We start from the raw sequence: 23,162 nt of genomic DNA, 5'->3' as shown, positions 1-23,162 counted from the left end.
TCGAGCGCTGATCATCAATGGCTCACCGATCACCAACTGACGATCATTAAACCATTCTGCTGTCTCTCAGGGCTCTCCAAGCCGATCACCAACTCATTAATTGCCAACCGTCCTTGTTTGACTGACCAGCCAGCCTTCATCTTCCTGTCAGTTACCATCTTCGGCTCGCAGTTCGCCATTCACCAGCAGTTCGTGACTCAGATTTACTAGTCAACCTCTGCCCATGGTTCCCTAGATCGGAAGGTATACAACACACTCTTCGCTACTCACCGTTCGCCATCACACCAATCAACTAAAGCGATCGGCAAGTGATCGACAGCCCACATCAGCGGCTTGTCAACAGATAACTACTCACAAGCACTCTCCAACTGCACAGTAACCACGATACCCAGCCGTTAACCATTGGTTAACATTCGCAAGACCGATACTGTTCCAAGGAATAGCATCAATTCCATCAGATAGGGTTAAGCATTGCCTTACCTCTATCAGTTAAAGGAGTTCTCTCCCAGGGAAGAATCCTTACATAGGGTATCGAGTCCCATCAAGACCCCAGCATCAATAATCTCCCATGCAAAAGGATTAGCAAGGAGCTGTCCCTTTGGGTTGATGTTCACACCATGTTGGAGGAGTTTGGACAAGGGCTAAGACCACAGGTCTTCATGTGCACGCTGGACCTAAAGGATGTATACTTCCAGGCCCAAACCATCCATCTTCTAGGAAGGATTGGAGATTCAGTCTAGGCAAACAAGAAACACCAGTACAAGGCACTGTGCTTCGGTCTTTCCACTGCACCCATCCTGGATTCACAGGATCAGCTTCCGTCTCCTCCATTTCTGGACGACTGACTGACCATAGCCGACTCGGTGGCAACCTTGCGTTAGCACTGGAACTTCTGAAGTCTTTCTACCAAGATTGGGTGATCATGGTAAAGCTTTGGAAGTCTTTCCTACTTCCCTCTCAGAAGACTGGTATATCTGGGAATGATTCTAGACACCAATCTCCACAAAACCTTCTCATCAAAGACAGGCCTAGAAAAGTCACAAGACCCTTTCTTAAAACGAGAAACACCTATCATCTCAGGCCTGTTTAGCCTCCAACGGCTGCCTCAGGATTCGTTGTCTCCAGTAGTGGCTTTAGTCCGATTGGAATCAGGCCTTTGATTCCCCGGACATTGTGATCCTCATGGGACCAGAAGTTTGGATAAACCTCAAGGGATGGGTGTCAGTCGAGAACCTATGGAGTAGTATAACCCTCTCATCCTTCCCCACCCCTCAGACTTGATGCTGTGCTTAGACACATCAAAAGAAAGGAGGAAGGACCATCGTCCTGCACCACACGACCTCAGGCCTCTGGACAGAGTCCGAAAGTACCTTCACTTAAATCTCATAAGAGATGAAGGTCAACTTTCCGGTCCTTCAACAGCCGTATCAGTTCCTAACAGCCCACTCAGTGGTGTGATGAGCGACGACACCGCATAGAGGCTCACATCAACAGGTAAGAAGGAACTTGCTCGCAGCCTCTTCCCATCTAACAGTATAAATACTAAGATGGGCCGAAGTCTGCTCGGTACCACTATCAGCCCTCTTCATTCCAGACTGGTGGAATTTGCTCGCTGACAATCTATGCACAGCATCTCAGATAAGGTGTACCGAATGGTCTTTGGGTCACTTTGCAGCCGACAAAGTCCGGACTTTACGGGGTTCTCCAACTATGGATCTGTTTGCAACGCCCCTGAACCTCAGGCTTCCGCTGTTCCCCAGTCATAGACCCCAAGGCTTTCTGGCAAGAAGCATGTAAACAACGGTGGGTAAAACAATGACGTTTACGTCTCGTCCCTGTTTTTGTCTGAAGAGAAGGGTACTCAACAAGGCTAGAACATTGGTCAGCCTCTCGAGGGCTCTCATAGCTCCGCTGTGTCATTACGCAGAACAGTTTCCAAACCTTCTGCAGGTCCTGATAGAGCCTCCAAGAGAACCCTCTCCACGTCACAGACAACCACACTTCGACACCTACCACAAGCTATAGCTTCACTATGATTGTACACCTGGAGAATACCCAGTACCTTCTCTCTCAGAGAGGCTTTTCGCAATAAGTTGTGAAGAAGTTGTTTAGATATCTGAGAAATTCCTCAGCATCAGTCTACTAGGCAAAGTATAACGTCTTCTGTGGTTGGTGTCGTGGGAAAGCGTATCTCTCCACTCAATACCTCTATTCCATCTGGAGCCTTGATTTTAGTGCTGCCTTTGATCGTGTTAATCATGAGGGCCTTGTTTGTTTACAAACTCAAACATTTGGGAGTGGGTTGGTCATTTCTTAGCATTATTATTGATTTTTTAAGTAATAGATCTCAACGAGTTGTTGTTGATGGGCACCATAGTAAGTATAGGAATGTGATATCTGGTGTTCCACAGGGTATTGCTCTTGGCCCATTACTTTTCATACTATATACACATTATACATGTATGTGGTTTGGCCTAGAAAACAAGCTTGTTGCATATGCAGATGATGCTACTCTCTCTGCATCAATTCCATCCTCTGAATGTAGATCTGGGGTTGCTGAATCCCGTAATAGAGATCTAGCTAAAATTAGTGCATGGTGCAAATTATGGGGTATGAAGTTGAATCTTAACAAAACCCAAACTATGATTGTAAGTAGGTCAAGGACAGTGGCTCCTCTACATCTGGATCTCAGTATTGATAATGTTTCTTTAACTTTGTATGACTTTTAAGATTTTAGGTGTGATTCTCGACTGCATATTTACTTTTGAGAAACACATTAGGTCTGTGTCTTCTTCCATTGTACAAAAATTGGCTTATTAAGAAAGTCTTTGAAGATTTTCGGTGATCAATCTATTCTGAAGAAGTGTTTTTTGGGCTCAAGCCATGTCGTCCTGATGGAAGGCCCTTTCGGCAGCTTCCTACTGTATAATATTTCTGCGAGTGATATTACAAGAGAATTACCGCCAGGTATCACGGGGTTCTAACCCCCGGAACAACTATCCTAAGATATCGTGTATAATCATGGACGTATCCGTAGATAACCATAGATATCTGCACCCATAATAGGCTTAACCCAGTCTAGGAAACTAAGGGTAGGGAAAGGTGAGGAGCCGTTACATATCCTCTCTCCCCATGGTACCTCCATACGGACCTGATGGCTTCGTTCCTTTGTTCGTAGCGTCCTACTTCACAAGTAGTTTTTCGAGTGCGCCTTTTTCAGCTTTTTTAGAGTAATTCCTTGCATGATGGCTTCCTCTTCATCGTCAAGTTGAGTACCCTCTTCTTTTACAGTTTGAATTAGCTGTAGGTGTTTTCAATCCCCTCGGGGAATGGTTATTTAACTATTTAGGCGATGAGGAAGCCAGGTGCTCCGAGTCCAGCCAGCATTAGGCTCTATGTCGCGTACCCGACCGCCCTTTTATCTCGTGTTCACTTAGTTTTATTTTACTAGTATCACGTTATCTAGCCTTATTTTAGCATTACGATGCCTTGGGTTCTGTTTTGTGAAGACATTTACCATGCATTAATGTTGTTTTAGTTTTAGTTTTGTGCGTGTCAGTTCCGGCAAGTCTAGCTTAGAGAATGGTAAAGTTTTAGTTGGAGGCAGGCTCGCCGATGGCGATCAGGTCTTTCTTACTGGACTCGTTGGCAGTGGCCATTTCATCCCTAGAGGGTTTTTTCCTCGGTTATACTAGTTTACTGAGCCTTTATGCCTGCCTGCCTTCTATCCTCCATTTTTTTTTTTACTTATTTGGCCTTTGTCCGCCATGCTGCATTTGCTCATGATCTCCCATGCTAGGACTGCGCAGTACATTGGAGCTCCCCTTTGCGAAGGGTGATCTCAACATGTCGGTGCGCCAACTTACCCATACTGCCATTACCTCCTAGCCTCTGAAATTTCTCAATCGACCTGCGGCATCCAGGCTTAGCCTAGCCCTCGTACATTAAGATCTTTCTGGACAGTTCATTCCTGTTTGTAATACTATGCAGGCAGTTAATTATAATAGCCAAGCCTTCTCCATTATGAGGCTCAATACTACACAGTATTTTAGAAGTTTTATTCCTGCTGTGACCAAGTTGTGGAATGATCTTCCTAATCAGGTAGTTGAATCAGTAGAACTTCAAAAGTTCAAAGCTGCAGCAAATGTTTTTATGTTGAACAGGCTGATATAAGTCTTTTTATAGTTTATATATGACATATCTGTTTTGATGTTGTTACTATTTTTAGAATGATTTATTGTAAATTTGTTCTCATCATTTATTTTTTCTTTATTTTCTTTCCTCACTGGGCTATTTTTCCCTATTGGAGCCCTTGGCCTCGTAGCAATTTGATTTTCCAACTAGGGTTGTAGCTTGGCTAGTAATAGTAATAATAATAATGATAATAATAATAATAATAATAATAATAATAGAGGAATCTTCGAGTATATGTAGGAGGAAAAGACCCCCTTTTCATTTTTAGCAGGTAAAGACAATCACTTAACCTTAAGCCTCACCTTCAAACTTAAAGGAAGGGACATCCCCTCATCGCTAGACCCCATTTAACTCGTGCGGACTTACAACTGTCCCTGTCCCAGTCGGAATCGAGACCTCCCTCTCGGAACATGGTTCGAGTATCTCCGGTCTCTAAGGAGACCTCCCTATGTTCCACTTCACCAGGCAACAAATATTCACCTGGTTTAGAAGACAGTATTCCTACACACTTTGACAGCGGCCAAACGAGTCAAGGAACTTCATGGTCTCTCTTTCGACATCGCCCATTCATGAGAAGGGTGAAAGGCAACGTTCAGTTTCGTCCCCGAGTATGTTGCCAGACAGTGTCCAGAGGTGACGCATCCTAAACAACAAGTCTCCGCTCAGTAACTGACGATCCAGATCATCTGTTACTGTACTTGAGGTAAGGTTTGAGGCTCTACCTCAAGAGAACGGCAACAGCCCACCCAGGTCTCTTCTTTTGTCGACCCATGATGTCAGGGGCATAACTATGCCCCAGGCCCTTCTAAACAGATTACTCTGTGATGCAGGTTCTACAAGCAAGGGTGTCAGTGCTCCAAGTGACTTTCACAACCTTTCTCCTGCAAGAAGTGACCCACAGGAACTCAATACAATCTCTATCGGTTCTGTGGTGGCTGCACAACAGCTGGTTGTATACCTCAAACTCCTTATTGGACAAGTAGCAGAAGGTTGAGAGTACTGTTACCCGGTTTTAGTCTGGGTGAATGAAAAGGTTTGAGTGGCTCTTATTCTTTTCTTCCTCCTCCCCTCTCTTGGGGAAAGCAGCATCCTGGGTTCTCTGCATAAGCTGACCTCAAACCACTGCAAGTAAACCATGCTCCCTTTTGTACCTAGTATTAGCTAATACTGTTGGGCGTCCCAATACCCTGGTGAGGTGGTATAGAGAAAGCCTTAGTTACAACAGTTTTTCCTACAAAAAGACTGAATAACTTTATCTGGACAGTCACACTTCTAAATATCTCAACACAGCTTGCGTAGGCCGCAGACTTTGCCTGGCAAGGTTTTAGCGAGGTGCAGGGACTCCTTATTTTGAGTACTGACATACTCAGATAAGGAGCCCCCGGGTAAAGCCAAAAGCCAGATTGGCAGGGACGTCCACCCTTCATAATGAGTGAGTCACCCCTAAATAAATAGCGTAGGTTTGTATTCCAGTTACGGAACAAATGACAAATTCGTAGATAATTTGTATTTTTCCTAACGATACAAACCTTAGCTATTTATACAAACTTGCCCGTCAGCCCTATCCCCTTTGAAGTCCTCCCTCCAAGCAAAGTGAGCTAAATCACCGGTGTGTGAGCGGGAGCGGTAGCAAGCTACCCCCGCTAGCTAGCGGAATGGATTATTAACCCTCGCCAAGTTTTAATGGCTTGTCATTTTAGATTCGCAGAAAGTAATACCCCTAAATAAATAGCCTAGGTTTGTATCGTTAGGAAAAATACAAATTATCTATGAATTTGTCATATTTTATATATGCTAGTGTTTAATTCTTACAGAAATCTAATTTGTTTATATTTAATCTGTCTTATAGAGCACCAGTTCATATTACAACTGGATCAGCCGGCTGTGATGAAGTTCACGACCATTTTAAGCATGAACAGCCTAATTGGTCAGCATTCCGGTCTCTTGATTATGGTTACACCCGAGTTACTGCATATAATACAACCCATTTGTATTGGGAGCAAGTTTCTGATGACAGGGTACGTGTTTTACGCTATGTATATCATTTGTTTTTTTTAAATTCTAATGAAAACAAAAAGGATAAATTTCTGTTTAATGTTTTTTCCTTTGAGGTTAGGTAACTGCAATAAGTTGCTCTGAGCCAGTAATTTTTATTGCAGTTCAGTACAGTATAATGTGGCATGGCTGTTGAGAGAAATACAGTACTTTATTCTTGAATTTCCAATAAAAACTCAGATCAGTGTTAATGTAAGTTTGCTGCATCCCATTATGGTTTCCAAAAGCCAGTTCCTGAGTCCAAAAGTCCAACATGGTTAACTGAGACATCCATCTCATAACCCTCAACCAACTAACCTCCTTTGTTTTCAGTCATATAGTTTTTTTTAATAGTAGTGAGCTATTCTATATACGTATCAAGAATTTCTACATATAAATACTGTACTTTGTATTTAAAAGAAGTTAAGACATTCTGTATTTATTGCCAGCACTGGTTGTTATCTATGAAAGTTTACAAGTTGAATGTTCTTATTATGGGGATTTACTCTCTGTAATTTGAAATTAGTCCTTGTAAAAACGTTAAGAAACATCATGACTAATATTTCTGTTAACTTTAGATCTGCTCATCATTCATTTCACTGTGATAATCTTTAAAATCGAGTGTAATGTAGTTATGGAAAACTGAATGTGCTATTACATTTTCTCAGTTATGCACAGTCCCTCAGGGAAAAATACATTTCTATTTAAATTTCGTTGTTACCTTAAGAAACAGTATCGAGGAACATGAAATCATGTCTGGGAAGATACATAATAGTACTTTACAGATCTGAATCATGTAGATATTTTGATTCCCAACTATATTGACACTTATTATTTTTAAGCAGTAACTTTAGAAGTGAGCTTAGCATTGTCTGGAGACTTAAACCCTCAAACTATGACTCAAATTTTGAACCAAAGTGGTACGCTTACATTGCTTGCTTTACTTTCTTTAAGGACTTCTTATCCAGTCGTGTACAGCAGAGGAACCCTACTCTCTATAGGATCTCCATAGTCGTTTTATCTTGTTCGTTCGAAAGCATTCAACATTTCACGTCACATATTGGTCGTTTATTGTTAAATCCACATTATTGAAGCACTTTGAGAACAAGAAAGTCTTCAGTTTGCTCTTGAAAGCCTTAATATCTCAAGTCTTTTGAATGGTTAGTGGGGGCCTCTACGTCAAGCCTCGAGGCCGCATATCTAAAGGCTTTAGAACCTAAAGTAGACATATATCTAGGTTCGAATAATTTGAAACCATCTGTAACTAATCTCATGTCAACACAATATGTTGGCTGCACAATATGTAGCAATTCTTAGAAATTTTGGATGTCTGGTTCTGAGAGGTTGATGGGTTGTTGTACATATTTTGAACTCGATTGTCACTTTGATAGGCAGCCAGTGTAAATTAGTTAGTATAGGAATGATCTTTCTCATGTGGGACACTTGCTCCTCTGTTTATTATGTTTTGTGATTTAAGTTGCCCTTTTGGTAAGTTGTACTGTAGTAAATGGAGTTTCAGTAGTCAATCCTGGTAATAACACAGTTTATCACAAGTTTCTTTATAGAATATTCATCCAGATACTTCTGTATAAAAGCAATGTTTCTGAGATGATAACCAGCAGTTTTTACAACATTACAGTTTGCTCCTGTGCAAAATATAAATCTTCCACTCTATACTGAGAAGTATTATTTCGGCGAAGCTGAAACCAGTCGATAAGCTTTTTGTGAGGATGTAACTACCCTCCGCTAGTTAGGGGGGGAGGCGGGATAGGTTAACCCTCCCGCTCACACCAGCACTAGCAGTTAACCGTCACTTTTTATTTCAACTTTGTAGATTGCAGACGTCTTTCTTGCCAAACCCTTTTAGCAGGTCACGGTTAAAAGCAACTGGCCTAATCCTAAATAAATTTCCTTGTGAGCTGCCTTTCTTACATGAGTTCCACATGCAAGGAAGGTAGCAAGAGGCCTTTGGCCTCTACCTCTGCTGCTCACCCAATGTTCGCTCTGCTTCGGCGGGCGGGCATGAGCAGTGGCTGACAGGAACTCCTCTGAGTTACTTATCAAGGGACCGATAGGTCTCGGGAACCAGTTTCGGCTTTGTTCCAGAGGTTGTATGGGTTGCTGATCTTATAGCCGGGTTCACCCGAAGGGAGGAGATGCAACCTATACGACTTATTACCAGTATCGAAGATTTACTGTACCTCAGGGGAGAAAACCCCACTCAGTGTCAGTGGGGAAAGGCTTTCGTTCAGCCTGGAACATTGTCTTCGAACTGAATCAAGTTAACATTTTGCTCCTTGACGGAATTGTCGCTCCTCATATGGAACTTCAAGCGTTCCTGCTCTCAATTAAAAGCTAGACCACCTTCTTGGAATGTTGTCAGGGTCGTACACCACGGAAAGGAGCCTCTTATGAGCCTCTACGTCAAGCCTTGGATAAGGACTTGACCTTAAAGACAGTTTTCTTTTGGCCCTGGCCGATGCAGATAGACTCAGCGAGCTACATGGTCTTTCATAAGACATCACCCATTTAAGGGGATGGGAGGTAAGTCACACTCATTTTCATCCCTAAGTTTGTTGCAAAGACTCAAAATACATCCTTAGCGAATCCTAGATTTGGGCCCTTTTGAATTGGAGTCTCCGATTGGTAACAGGCGATACTGATCTACTGTTACTATATCCCGTAAAGATGATGAGGTTATATCGCATAATGATGAGAAGAACTTGACCCCAGATCATCAAGCTGTTCGTCAGCACGGGGAAGACCAAGAGGAGAATCATTAAAAACTTGATCTCTTGGATCAGGCGTGTAATATAATTTTCTTAACTTATTCGTAATCTCTTCATAATGAATATTACATCAACACCAACATGTTTTGGGGTATCTAAGTTTCCATACAGTTTCTTCATAGACATTATTAGTTATATGGACACAATCTCTCTCTCTCTCTCTCTCTCTCTCTCTCTCTCTCTCTCTCTCTCTCTTTTGATTTTTAATCTATTATTAAATCATCACATTTCTTTAGACATTATTAAAAATTCTTTGTATCATTATTCTTTGTTTCGATTATGGGAATACTAATATTACTCGGTATCACATCGAAAGGAAATCACTTGATTTGCCTCTCACCTTCTGCCTGAAATATGATGCCATCAGTCGTCTTAAATTTACGGTAAGGAGTACTATTCTCATAACAACTGATACAGACCACTGAAACACTTGATATCATTACTCGATGGTTCGGTGATGGAAATAATAAAATTACTTGGTAACGCACTGAAAGGAAATCATTCAGTTTGCCAGTGCGCTTTCTGCTAGTAACGTGACGTGAACTCGACAGAAAAAATGACTTGCAAAATATGTAAAACCCTTTTCTTTTTTCTTGCAAGAAATGAAAAAAAAATTCTAACTTACCAAGCAAAAGTATTTAATTTTCATAATGTTAAAGAAAATAATTATTTCTAAGAAAATATTTGTCCTATTAGTATACTTTTTTTAGATAAATGTCGATCTATTATCGGAGATGAAATAAAACTAGCGTAAAGTCAAATTTATGCTAAGTAGTACAGCACTCATAATAATCGTTACAGACCCACAAGATACTGTGTATCACAAGATACTGTGTATCACAAGATACTTTGCATCGTTACTTGATACTGTATTTCGATAATAGAAATACTAATCATTAGCCTTTTGGATGGACATCACTGTATTATCTGCTTGTATTCTACTGCTAATATGATGTCGCCAGACATATGATATGAACTCGACAGGTATTAAAACTTTTATTAATGAATTTTTTTGCTGAAAATGGATACTGTATATTATAAAATAAAGAAAATACATGCACCAATTTACCAAGATAAACTGGTAAATTTTTATACAAGAAAATAGATTATTTACAAGGAAATATTTGTCCTATTAGTGTACTATTTCCGATAGACTTGCGACGTCATCGCCCTAAAAAAATGGTCGTAAAGTCGAACAGTCGTAAGTCGCATAGGACGTAAGTTGATGACTACCTGTAGTAGAGAGCACTGCTCGAATAGCTACGATATATGTTCCAACAGATTAATTCCTTACTCTCCAGCAATGATCACCCAGGCCGTTATCCTGCGAGGATAACGTGGTGCAGGGTCCCTCAAATTATCACTATACAGACACCATCCTGGGACAGTTGCCAGCCATTTGGTTTTGGACTTCCACTCACCTAATGGTTAGTCTCCACAGTAAAGAGCGGAAGGTTTGTATTTTGCTCAGGAGCAAATGACCAATTTGGAAGTAACTTGTATTTTTCCAAGCAATACAAACCTAGAACTCTTTACACATACTGACCTGCCAGCACCAACCCCCTGAAAGTCCTGCCACAATTACAAAAGAGTCGGTTAGTCGCTAGTGATGGTGTGAGCGGGAGGGATAACCTACTCACTCCCTCTCCCCGCTAACTAGCGATGTGGGATAACACCCTGACAAATAGCTTATCGGCTGGTTTAAACTTCGCCGAAATAATACTCCACAGTAAAGAGTTCCAGGTTCGTGTTGCTAGGAAAAAATGCAAACTACTTCCAAATTTGTCATATTTATTTGGGTTTTGAAAGACAAGTTACAGTCAAGAGATACGCCTAGATCACGAACTTCATTAGATATCTGGACAGAGTTGTTATTTATGTTCTAGCGTAACTGTAGCAGTTTCTTTGATAACAGAGGTTTTTCATAACTGAAAACCTGGGAATGGACATGGTGGATATATTGGTACTAAATCCCATTTGTTCCGTAACTGGAATACAACCACGCTATTTAAGATGGGTATTACTTTCGGCGTAGCTGAAATGACGAGCCATCATTTTTTAATGGGGGGTAACTACCCACACCGCTAGTTAGCGGGGGTAGGGGAGGGTAGGTTGCTACCGCTCCTCCTTACACACCTGTGATTGAGCTCACTTTGCTCCCGGCTCGGATGGTGATCGGACGTTGCCGCTCTCATCCTCGCCGACAATTGGCAGCCATTAATGGTTTTTGTTCTTTTCTTTTCTCTTAGACTGTGTACGTGAAGTTGGCCTCTGCGAACATGCGCACCTGCCCTGGTCTTCCCGACCGCCCCTGTGGAACATTCATGTTGGCGGTCAAGACCGATCCTCACTCCCTTTGTCCTTCTTGCAGGGGCCAACGGTGTGATAGTGTCAACAAGTGTAGGGAGTGGTCTTCCTCCCAGTGGGAGAGGTTTTCGCGACGGTGGAAGAAGTCCAAGCGGGAGGTTTCTCCTTCGAAGGTTGCTTCGAAGGAAGTAAAACCCAAGGCCTCTTCTTCCGTCGCCCAAACCTCCTCCGAAGCTCCTACTCGGTCGGTCTCTTTCGAGAGACCGTCGAGTAGTAGCGTAGACTGAATTATTTCTGTCCAACCCCAGGTCTCGAGAGATGACGTTGCTTCCCCCTAGCGAAGCAACACCACCTCTCCCCCCGGGGGAGGATATGTCACTAACTTCTGTTTTCCAGATTTGGTCCTCCTTGGGGCTCACGGGTTCGCCCTCCAAGGAGGTTTTGCTTGGTTACATCCGCATGGGTGCTTCTGTCAAGCAGTTGTTGTCACCGTCAGAAGTAGATCCCCCGACACTTGTCGGCGTTGTTGTGTCAGAGGTGTCTCGTGTGGCGTCACCCATCTCCTCTGCCACTCTAGACTTTACGGTAGCTGACGGCTTAGTTTCCCTCATTCCTGACCCTCCTCTGAGGGGGAAACCAAGTTCTTCCTTAGTCTCTCCTGCTAGTGTTTCTCTTCCTCCGGGGAGTTCACTTACATAGACTCCTCTTCGGAGGACTGCTGACGGTCAGCTTGCTAATCCAACAGCCCCCAGAGGGCGCATCCGTTGGAAGACTCCCCTTCCTCTTCGCCTTAGAGGCCTTCCTTCACCTGCGGTGAGGAGGCGCCTCTTTGGTTCAACATCGTCTATGCAGTCCTCCGCAGAGGAGCCTCTAGACCAATCGTCCATCACTGCACCTGCAACCAGCCTTGTGACTTCGGTCCTGGACCTCTCTGCAGATCGCTCGCGATCTCCTACGGTGGATGGTCGTTCTTTTAAGGGACACGTCGACCATCCACCCGACAGACCTGCCGACCTTCCATCGCTATTCCTACATGGGCCTGACAAGCTCCACCTAAGTGCACTATTGCGTGCCAACATACTGCGTACCACGCACCCACGCAACCTGACCAGCGCTCACTACCAGCTCGTCATGCCCCAACACTGCGGCGCACCACCCATCTTGCTCGCCCTTACGCACGGCATCAACCTCACGCTCTTACGCCCTCTATGTGCCCTCTAGACCAGAGATCTCCCACGCGCAATGCGTGCCCACATGCGCACATGCGCCAACAATCTCCTGCGTGCCAGGGCTCTCCTGCACCGACGCGCCCACCTGCGCGCCAAAGTTCACCTTCGCGCAAATGTTCTCCTGCGCAACAGCACTCTCCCGCGCGCCAACATGTGCATCCCACATCATGCTCTCCTGAGCTCCATCTTGCGCGCCAGTAAAAACCTGCGCGCCATCATTCTCCTGCATGCAAGTTTGTAGGTGAGGCAACAACCCTGTTGTCCTCACTTGCGCGCCAGCGCTCACAGAGATACGCGCGCGCCCTCTCTCTCCTAAAGAGGCGCACCAACATTCTCCCGGGCACCCATCACAATCCTACTGTGCACCCGCGCATTCGGAGACATTCTCCTGCGCGCGAACACTCCCGCGCACATCGAGATTCTCCTGCGCGCCCGCGCTTGCGAATCTTCTCCCGCGTGCAAGCACCAATATTCTCCCTTGCGCGAGCAACAATATTCTCCCGCGTGCGAGCTTGCACACCAAAAAGAACGACGTACGGCAAGGTCGCCGTCGCCTCATTCCCCTCCCCGCAAGCACATACCACCGCGCATTGTGGGATAAGGGAACATGCAAAGGGGTTCAGGATCCCAAAGCTACTTCCTAAGGCGAACCCACCCTATCCTATAACTCCTCCCAGGGATCCTTCGGTCCCTTTCCCTTCAAGGGGTATGTCTGATGGTGCGTCTGTCAGCCAACAGCCCTGGTTCAGTGCCCTGATCAGAGCTGTAACCCAGGCTTTCAAGCCTGTCCTCTCTGATCTAGGACATGGAACCATGGCTTCCTCTACCCCTTTGAAGAGGAAAAGAGGAGTTCTGGATGCGGTCACTTCCCCGAGGGCGAAACTGACTCCACTCAGTCCATCAAGGCAAGTTCCTCCTATTTCTTGGACTAACTCTCCATCCCTTTCGGACGAAGATCTTCCGTCCCCTTGGGAACCACGCGAAGAGAGAGACTCCCCCATCGCACCAATGGAGGAAACCTCTCTTCACGCCGAGAGTTCCTCACAGTCCGGGAATAGAAGGGACATGCAACACTCATCTATGTTGGAGTTTTACATCCTTCCTCGGAAGGAATTTAAAGACTCCAAAACATTGCCGAAGTCCTCCACTAGGGCTAGGATGGAGCCAGCCAGCCATTCAGGGAATGTCTGCGACTCTCCCCAAGAAGAGCCTATGGGGATAGAAGGAGACTTCACTCCACAACAGGAGGAAACCAGCAAGAGTCAGAACATGCATTTTGGCAGGTTCTGACTCTAATGAGGGTTCTCAACGGGTTTTCCAACCCAGAGATCCCCCCTCGAGAGGGCAAAGACACGGTCCTAGACCGCGTCTTTGGTACTCAAAAACCCTCCAAGACCAATGCAGCCCTGCCCTGGTCTCAAGGGGTAAAGAGTACCAGGGACAAAATCGCCTAGCAGCTCTCCGAGATGTCCTCCTCCAGCCGTTCCGGTACCACAAACAAGCTCCTCCAACCTCCTCGCATACAGCAGAGGAAGTACTTTGAGATCCTGGAGGAGCCTTGTTCAGCTCTTCCGCTTCACCACTCGCTGGAAGAGCTAACCAGGGGAGTCCCTCTTGAGAGACTCTCCAACCGGCAGGTCTCGTTCTCGGCAGCCGAGATCCTCAACCAGGAGAAGGTCGCGAAGTGTGCTATGCAAGCTGCTTTGTGGCTTAATATCTGGTTGGGGACCTTAGGTATCCTGGTACGATCTGAGGATTTCTCCAAGGAATGTACCAGGAAAGCTATGGAAACCTTCCTTCTCTCAGGTACTTGCACGATCGAGTTTCTGGCCCACCAAGTCTCGAGCTTGTGGGCAAATACCATCCTGAAATGTCGGGATGCAGTAGCTGAGAGATTCCACCACAAGGTCCCTAGCGCCGAGATCAATATGCTCAGACATTCCTCCATAGAGGGGTCTCTTTTGTTTGAGCCTAAGGATGTGGAACATGCTGTTGAGAGGTGGAGGAAGTCCCATCAAGACTCCCTCCTCCATAGGGCTTTAACATCTAAGCCCTATAAACCTCCAGCACCACAGCAGTCCCATCCAACCAAGACCACTACGACGACAACGGTGTCTAAGCCCTTTCCTGTCAAAGACAGGAAAGGCAAAAATTCCTAGAGGGAGCAGTCAAGGCCACAAACGCTAGGATAGGCAGTCCCCTTGCATTTCCACCAGTGGGGGGATACCTACAGAGTTGCGCAAACTGGTGGAAACAACTCGGTGCCGATTCCTGGACAATCTCCGTGATCAGTCTAGGATATCGAATCCCGTTCATAACATCCCTACCTTCTCTGACCAGGAATCTAGTGATATTGAACTCCCTTGCCATGAGATCGGCAAGGGGGCAAGCCCTTCGGGCAGAAATCCAGACCCTGTTGAAGAAGGGCGCTCGCCAAGAGGTCCTCGACGGTTCCCAGGCTTCTTCAGTCAACTCTTCTTGTAAAGAAGGCGTCTGAAGGCTGGAGACCAGTCATCGACCTCTAAGCTTTGAACAAGTTTGTCAAACAAACTCTGTTCAGCATGGAGATGGCAGACACGGTCAGACTAGCAGTAAAACCACAAGACTCCATGTGCACACTGGACCTAAAGGACGCATACTTCCAGATCCCAGTCCATCCGTCTTCAAGGAAGTACTTAATATTCAGAATATACCAGTTCAAGGTGCTGTGCTTCGGTCTTTCCACAGCACCACAAGTCTTCACCAGAGTGTTTACCCTAGTATCATCTTGGGCACACAAGATTGGCATCTGTCTCCTTCATTATCTGGACGACTGGCTAATCCTAGCAGACTCGGTGTCAACCCTTCTTCAACACCAAGACAAACTTCTGAGACTTTGCCAGGATTTGGGTATCATGGTAAATTTCGGGAAGGCCTCTCTGCTTCCCACTCAAAGACTGGTATACATTATTGACACCATTCTCCATAAAGCTTTCCCATCAGACGACAGGATAGGAAGGCTGAGAAAGGTCGCAAGACCTTTTCTCAAACGAGAAGAACTTACAACCCAATCGTGGCTACGTCTCCTCGGTCACCTTTCATCGCTGGCCCTTCTAGTTTCCAATGGTCGCCTCAGAATGAGATCCTTCCAGTGGCAACTCAAGTCCCGGTGGAATCAAGCATACGACTCCCCGGACATACAGATCCCCATGGGACCTGCGGAACTGACAGACCTCCAGTGGTGGGTGACGGACGAGAATCTACGAAAAGGAGTGGATCTTCTTGTCTTCCCCCCCGGATTTGATGCTGTTTTCAGATGCTTCAAAAAAAAGGGTGGGGGCCCCACGTGCTGCACCACACGACCTCAGGCCTCTGGGCAGAGTCAGAAAAGTACCTCCACATAAATCTCCTAGAGATGAAGGCCGTCTTTCTGGCCCTTCAACAGTTCCAACAGTACCTGGCAAGTCATTCTGTAGTGGTGATGAGCGACAACACCACAGTAGTGGCCTACATCAACAAACAAGGAGGTACTTTTTCGCAGCAACTATCCCATCAAGCAGTAGAGATACTGAGATGGGCTGAAATCCACACGATACCACTATCGGCACGCTTCATTCCAGGCAAAAGGAATGTGCTCGCCGACAACCTGAGCAGAGCATCTCAGATAGTGAGTACCGAGTGGTCTTTGGATCATCTAGTAGCCAACAAAGTCTTGACTTTGTGGGGTTCCACGACGGTGGACCTCTTCGCAACGGCCCTGAACTTCAGGCTCCTGCTGTACTGTTCCCTAGTCCAAGACCCCAAGGCTCTCTGGCAAGATGCTTTCCAACAACGGGGGACAACATCGACGTTTACGCCTTTCCCCTGTTCTGTCCGATGAGGAGGGTACTCAATAAGACCAGAACATCGGTCAATCTTTCAATGACCCTCATAGCTCCGCTATGGCATCACGCAGAATGGTTCCCGGACCTGCTGCAACTCCTATAGGAGCCACCAAGAGAACTCCCTCCACGACACTATCTACTCAAACAACTACACGCCAACATCTTCCACAAAGCCGTAGCTTCGCTACAACTTCACGCCTGGAGACCATCCAGCATCTCCTCTCTGAGAGAGGATTTTCGGAACAAGTTGCGATTAGGATGTCTGGACATCTGCGGAAATCATCAGCTGCAGTCTACCAGGCAAAGTGTAAAGTCGTCTGTGGTTGGTGTCGTGGAAGGGGTATCTCTCCACTCGATGCCACTATTCCAGCCATAGCGGAGTTCCTCGTGTATTTGCATGAAGAAATGCGCCTATCAGTCTCGGCAGTGAAAGGCTATCCCTCAGCCTCAAGCCTCGCCTTCAGACTGAAATGAATGGACATTTCTTCATCGCTAGAACTTTCTCTACTCAAACGGAGTTATGAACATACCTGCCCCCAGTCGGAAGTGAGACCTTCCCCATTAAACATGGTTCGAGTTCTCAGGTCTCTTAAGAGACCTCCTTTTGAACCATTATGCCAGGCAACAGATCGCCACCTGACTTGGAAGACGGTGTTCCTGCTAGGTTTTGCCTCGGCCAAGCGAGTCAGCGAACTTCGTGGTCTCATGTAACATCGCCCATTCAAGGGGATGGGGAGAGGTAATGTTCAGCTTTGTCCCTGAGTTTATTGCTGAGACTCAGAACCCCGGAGTAGCGGATCCTCGATTCGACTCCTTCCGGATTTTTAGTCTCCGTGTTGTAACAGATGACCCAGACCATATCTTACTATGCCCAGTAAGGAGCTTGAGGCTGTACCTCAAGAGAACAGCCGCAGCCCGTCCTCGTGTGCCAGCACTATTCGTCAGCACAGGAAGGACTAAGAGGAGGGTCACCAAGAACACCATCTCAGCATGGATTCGCAAGGTCATTGACCTTGCACTGAATCCAGACCCTCCTCCATCACATTGCCCCAGAGCACATGATGTCAGGGGTATAGCTACGTCCCTGGCCTTCAAAAGAAATTTTTCAGTGACGCAGGTTTTTCAAGCTGGGGTGTGGAAACGTTAAAACACTTTCACATCCCACTACCTGCAAGATGTGACCCACAGGAGACTCGATACGTTTTCTATCGGTCCTGTGGTAGCTGCACAACAGCTGGTTTAAAACCTTAAGCTCCTTATTGGACAAGTAGTAGAAGGTTGAGGGCATTGTTATCCAGTTTTAGTCTGCATGAATGAAAAGGTTTGACTCGCCCTTATTCTTTTCTTCATCATCCTTCTCTTGGGGAAAACAGCATCCTAGGTTCTCTGCATAGCTGACCTCAAACCATTGCATTTAAACCATGCTCCCTTGTGTTCCTAGTATTAAGATTGATACTGTTACGTTCCCATACCCTGACGAGGTGGTATTGGGAAAGTCCTAGTGCACAGTTTTCCATCTAAAGAACTTCGGAACTATTTTCTAGGACGAGTCACACTTCTACATAGCTTCACACACAGCTTGTGTAGGTTGCAGACCTCGCGTAGCAAGGTTTTAGTGAGGTGTAGGGGCTCCTTATTTCTTGAGTGCTAACACACTCAGATAAGGAGGCCCCGGGGAAAGCCAAAAAGCCAGACTGGCTGGGACGTTCCCCCTTCCTAATGGGTGAGTCACCCCGTATTAAATAGCATGGTTTGTATTCCAGTTATGGAACAAATGACAATTTCGTAGATAATTTGTAATTTTCTTAACTATAGAAACCTTAGATATTTAACCAAACTTGCCCGCCAGCACTATCCCCATTGAAGTCCTACCTCCAAGGAAAGTGAGCTCAATCACAGTTGTGTGAGGGGGAGCGGTAGCAAGCTACACTCCCTACCCCCGCGAACTAGCGGTGTGGGTAGTTAACCCTTGTTGAAAATTAATGGCTCGTCATTTCAGCTACGCCGAAAGTAATACCCGTATTAAATAGCTAAGGTTTGTATAGTTAGGAAAAATACAAATTATCTACGAATTTGTTGTATTTCCTACTAATGTAAAACCTTTTCTTATACATTAACTTCTGTTTATAAAAGGCTTTCTCTTATAAATTGAATTTTGCTTCAATCCATTCACATTATTACTAGGTCTTTGTTGTGAAATATAGTAATTTGAATATATATTACCTTCTTAGGTCTTTGTTGTGGAGTATAGTAATTTGAATATATATTACAGTGAACCCTCGTTTATCGCGGTAGATAGGTTCCAGACCCGGCCGCGATAGGTGAAATTCCACGAAGTAGTGACATCATATTTACCTATTTATTTAACATGTATATTCGGACTTTTAAAACCTTCCCTTGTACGTAGTACTGTTAACAAACTACCCTTTAATGTACAGAACACTTAATGTATGTACTACAGCACCCTAAATTAAAACAGGCACAAATATTAAAGGCGATTTTATATCATGCGTTTCCTAAACACCTAAAAAGCACGATAAAAAATGGCAACCAATGTTTTGTTTACGTTCATCTCTGATCATAATGAAGAAACAAACTCATTTAGTGTACACATATAAGTATAGGTTAGTTTTTGCATCGATTATATTGATTATACAGTATGTTGATTTTTTTATTACCAATGTTTTACTTTATTTTTCTTAGGACTTCCAAATGAAATGTTTTTCTTTATGACGCCGCCTGAAACGACGGCATCATAAAGTACTGTACGCTCAGTAAACAACCACGCTCAGAACAAACAAGGCATTTAACGCGCATGATGATAGTGATAAATAATGATACAGTACAGTATTTACAGTAAAAGCATTCACAAAATATGTTACCTTACAAATATAATTTACCGTATCTATATAAAATCATACAGTACTGTACAGTACATATTGTATGTAGCAAAGCAGGAAAAAAATTTACGAGAGAGAGAGAGAGAGAGAGAGAGAGAGAGAGAGAGAGAGAGAGAGAGAGGAGAGAGAGAGAGAGAGAGAGAGATTGTTTTACGTACGTACTGTAAATGTAAATTTTAAACAAAAAAAATCAATTTACGTGAGAGAGAGAGAGAGAGAGAGAGAGAGAGAGAGAGAGAGAGAGAGAGAGAGAGAGAGAGAGAGAGAGAGAGAGAGAGAGAGAGAGAGAGAGAGATTGTTTTACGTACGTAAATGTAAATTTTAAACAAAAAAAATATGATAGGTTACAACATGTAGACTTTTAAAACCTTCCCTTTAACTTAATGCATACAGTACAGTACTAAACTATAAAACAGGCACAAATACAGTATTAGAATGTGAGAATATTAAAGTAAAAAATAATGATTGTTACTGTACTCACCACGAAAGAAGTTCAAGAAAAACTTGAATGATGATGGCGATGAATTTGCTGCACAGTAGAAATGATGAAGCTGATGATGTGTTCTACTGTGCAGCCAGGTAGTATTTTACGTCTCTTCAGACGGAGGTGTATTTTCCTGGGACACCTCTTCAACTTCTTCAATTTCTTCCGAAGGCGTAGTAGCAGGAGGAACTGGCTCTCTTTTGCGAGGCTGGAAGAACATTGTGATCGGAAGTTGTTGCCGCTGCTTCTTTTTTCGATCTAAGAGCATCTTGTAGGGAGTCATTATGTCATCAACCTTGTTGCAGAATTGCATCGACCGAACCATATCCTCGTCCCACTCTTGCAACATTTCTTTCACCTCCTTTATATGGTTGCAGACCTTGGCAAGCCGTTCTAGTGTTAAGCCCGTTTCTTCGACATTTTCTTGGGTCTTTTCCTGGGTTTCACTCTCTTCCTCGCTTGCCGATTTCGTCAGGTCTTCGAGGTCTGCGTCAGTTAGGGGCTGGGAATGGCAGTCCAACAACTCGTCGACGTCTTCAGTCGTCATGTCGCCAAACCCGTCACCTCCAATTATGGCAGCCAACTGCACAGATTTGCGTACTGCAGAGTGTTGGATTTCAGCAGGTGTAAATCCCTCGTCGTCGTAAACAATCTCGGGCCACAACTTCTTCCAGCTCGCATTCACAGTTGCAGGTTTCATCTCTTGAAGTGCCTTCTGAATATTCTTCAGGCTCGTGGCTATGGTGTACTGCCGCCAGTACGCCTTCAAGTTAAAATCTTCATCCTCATCCTCTTGGGCAGCATCCACACACGCAACGAGGTCCGCCAAGGTATTCTTCGTGTAGAGGGCCTTGAACGCCCTGATAACCCCCTGGTCCATCGGTTGAATTAATGACGTGGTGATGGGTGGCAGGAACTCAACCTGAACGCCCTCACGCGACAGGTCAGTTGCGTGTCCACCAGCGTTATCCATAAGGAGAAGGATCTTGAATGGCAAGCCCTTTTCTACGAGATATTCATTGACTTGCGGGATGAAACACTGGTGGAACCAGTTGGAGGTCAGCATCTTCGTAATCCATGCTTTTGGATTATGCATCCAGTACACGGGAAGGAGATTCTTATTCTTATTTTTCAAAGCGCGAGGATTTTTCGACTTATAAATAAGCCCCGGCTTTAGCATAAATCCAGCAGCATTGCCACACATCACGAGGGTAACGCGATCCTTGAATGCTTTAAAGCCAGAGGCTTTGGCTTCCTCTTTGAACAGGAAAGTTCGCGACGGCATTCTCTTCCAAAACAAGCCGGTCTCATCCATATTAAAGACTTGTTCCGGCTTGTATCCACCTTCGGCGATAATATTCTTGAACGTCTGGTTCACGTAAGTTTCAGCAGCGGCAGTGTCAGCGGAAGCAGCCTCCCCATGCAGGGAAACGCTTTTCAGGGCGAAGCGTTTCTGAAACTTCGCGAACCATCCTTTGCTGGCGGAAAAACGTTTCTGAGGCTGGGAATTAGTGGATGTCCCTGGTTGAGGATCATCTGCATCATCATCTTCTTCAGCATGGTTGCCATCGTCGTCTTGAGGTTCCTTTGCAGCAAAATTCTGATACAAGCTCAAAGCCTTTGTTCGGATGGTGTTTGTATCCAAGGCTATGTTCTTCTTCCGGCAGTCGGCAATCCACACAGCTAAAGCACCTTCCATGCGTACGATCGTTTTATTACGCGTTGTAACGACTCGCTTCGCTGATCTGCTAAAGGTGATTGCAGCCGTCTTTCTAATGTTCGCCTCGTCCTTCTTGATATAGCGAACAGTAGATTCGTTGATCTCAAAATGGCGCGCCGCGGACGCGTAACTTCTACCATCTTTTAACATATCGAGAAGCGTAACCTTCTCAGCAATCGTCATCATCCTTCGGTGGCGTTTAGGCTCACTACCAGCCTTAATAGAAGCAGAACGCTTGGGAGGCATTGTACAGTAGGATTTGACAACAAGTTCAACTTAAAAAGGTCGCACACAGCACAGATTAAAGTTCACAAACTTAAGAACGTCTACTCAGCGATACTCGGGAACAGAGAGTGGACGACCCGGGCCCGCGAGAACCTAGATGCTGGAAGCAGGAGATGAGGGCAAAACACCAATCACAGGCTAGATAACAAAACTTGAGTTCTGATTCGTCATCTATCAGCGCTTGAACCAATCACAACCCGTCTTACAGTATATGATGCGTAGGTTACCAACTCATACAAGATACCCCGCGCATACCGTACGTCCAGTATTAATAATAATAATAATAAATAATGATAATAATACAGTACAGTACTGTAATAATAATAATAATAATGATAATAATAATAACAATCATAATTTTATTAACAACAACAACAATAATAATAATAATAACAATAATAATAATAGCTTTACGTATGCTATTTTATTCTTTTGTAGGATGTGTGTGTGTGTGTCTCTCTCTCTCTCTCTCTCTCTCTCTCTCTCTCTCTCTCTCTCTCTCTCTCTCTCTCTCTCTCTCTCTCTCTCGTACGCTTGTTCGAAATGTGATTTTTGCAACAAAGAATATTATTGGATGCAGTACTACGTACGTATACATACAAAAGATTCATGGAAAAGAAGCACATCCATTACATTTGTAGTACAGTAGTAGCCATCAGCAGCCTTACACCATTCTAATAATGTATGACTGCATCTGATTTGCGTTTCATGTTCGATTTAATTTTACTACGTACTGTATACAGTACTGAATTATCGTATGATAATAATACAGTAATAATAATAATAATAATGATAATAATAATAACAATAATAATTTTATTAACAACAACAACAATAATAATAATAATAACAATAATAATACACGTAATAGCTTTACGTATGCTATTTTATTCTTTTGTAGGATGTGTCTCTCTCTCTCTCTCTCTCTCTCTCTCTCTATCTCTCTCTCGTACGCTTATTCGAAATGTGATTTTTGCAACAAAGAATATTATTGGATGCAGTACTACGTACGTATACATACAAAAGAATCATGGAAAAGATGCACATCCATTACATTTGTAGTATAGTAGCCATCAGCAGCCTTACACCATTCTAATATGGTATGACTGCATCTGATTTGCGTTTCATGTTCGATTTAATTTTACTACGTACTGATACAGTACTGTATTATCGTATGATCACATTCTCTTTTCGTGTTTTATTTCTTTCTGTGCTGAATTATATATCATATGTAATGCAATGAACAATCAGTAAGAGCAGATATTACTAATTACAGTATTAATGGAATTACAGGTAACAAAATATCGTATTTGGGGGTCTTCAGATTTCGCGGTATTTTCGAAATTTCCGGAAAATC

General features: G+C 44.3%; 1 protein-coding gene across 1 annotated transcript in view; it reads left to right on the top strand.

Annotated features, from left to right (window-relative positions):
• LOC137658695 (acid phosphatase type 7-like) overlaps positions 1-23,162 on the top strand; it is a 141,567-nt gene that overhangs the window by 115,352 nt on the left and 3,053 nt on the right. Inside the window, exon 10 of the mRNA XM_068393685.1 lies at positions 6,044-6,212. Coding sequence (XP_068249786.1) covers positions 6,044-6,212 — 169 coding nt within the window. The remainder of the gene's footprint in view (positions 1-6,043; positions 6,213-23,162) is intronic.

The sequence above is a fragment of the Palaemon carinicauda genome, chromosome 19 (assembly GCF_036898095.1).
Source record: "Palaemon carinicauda isolate YSFRI2023 chromosome 19, ASM3689809v2, whole genome shotgun sequence".
In the NCBI taxonomy this organism is placed as follows: Eukaryota; Metazoa; Arthropoda; class Malacostraca; order Decapoda; family Palaemonidae; genus Palaemon; species Palaemon carinicauda.
Note: the sequence above shows the minus strand (reverse complement) of the source record. Positions and strands in the feature narration are given on the sequence as shown.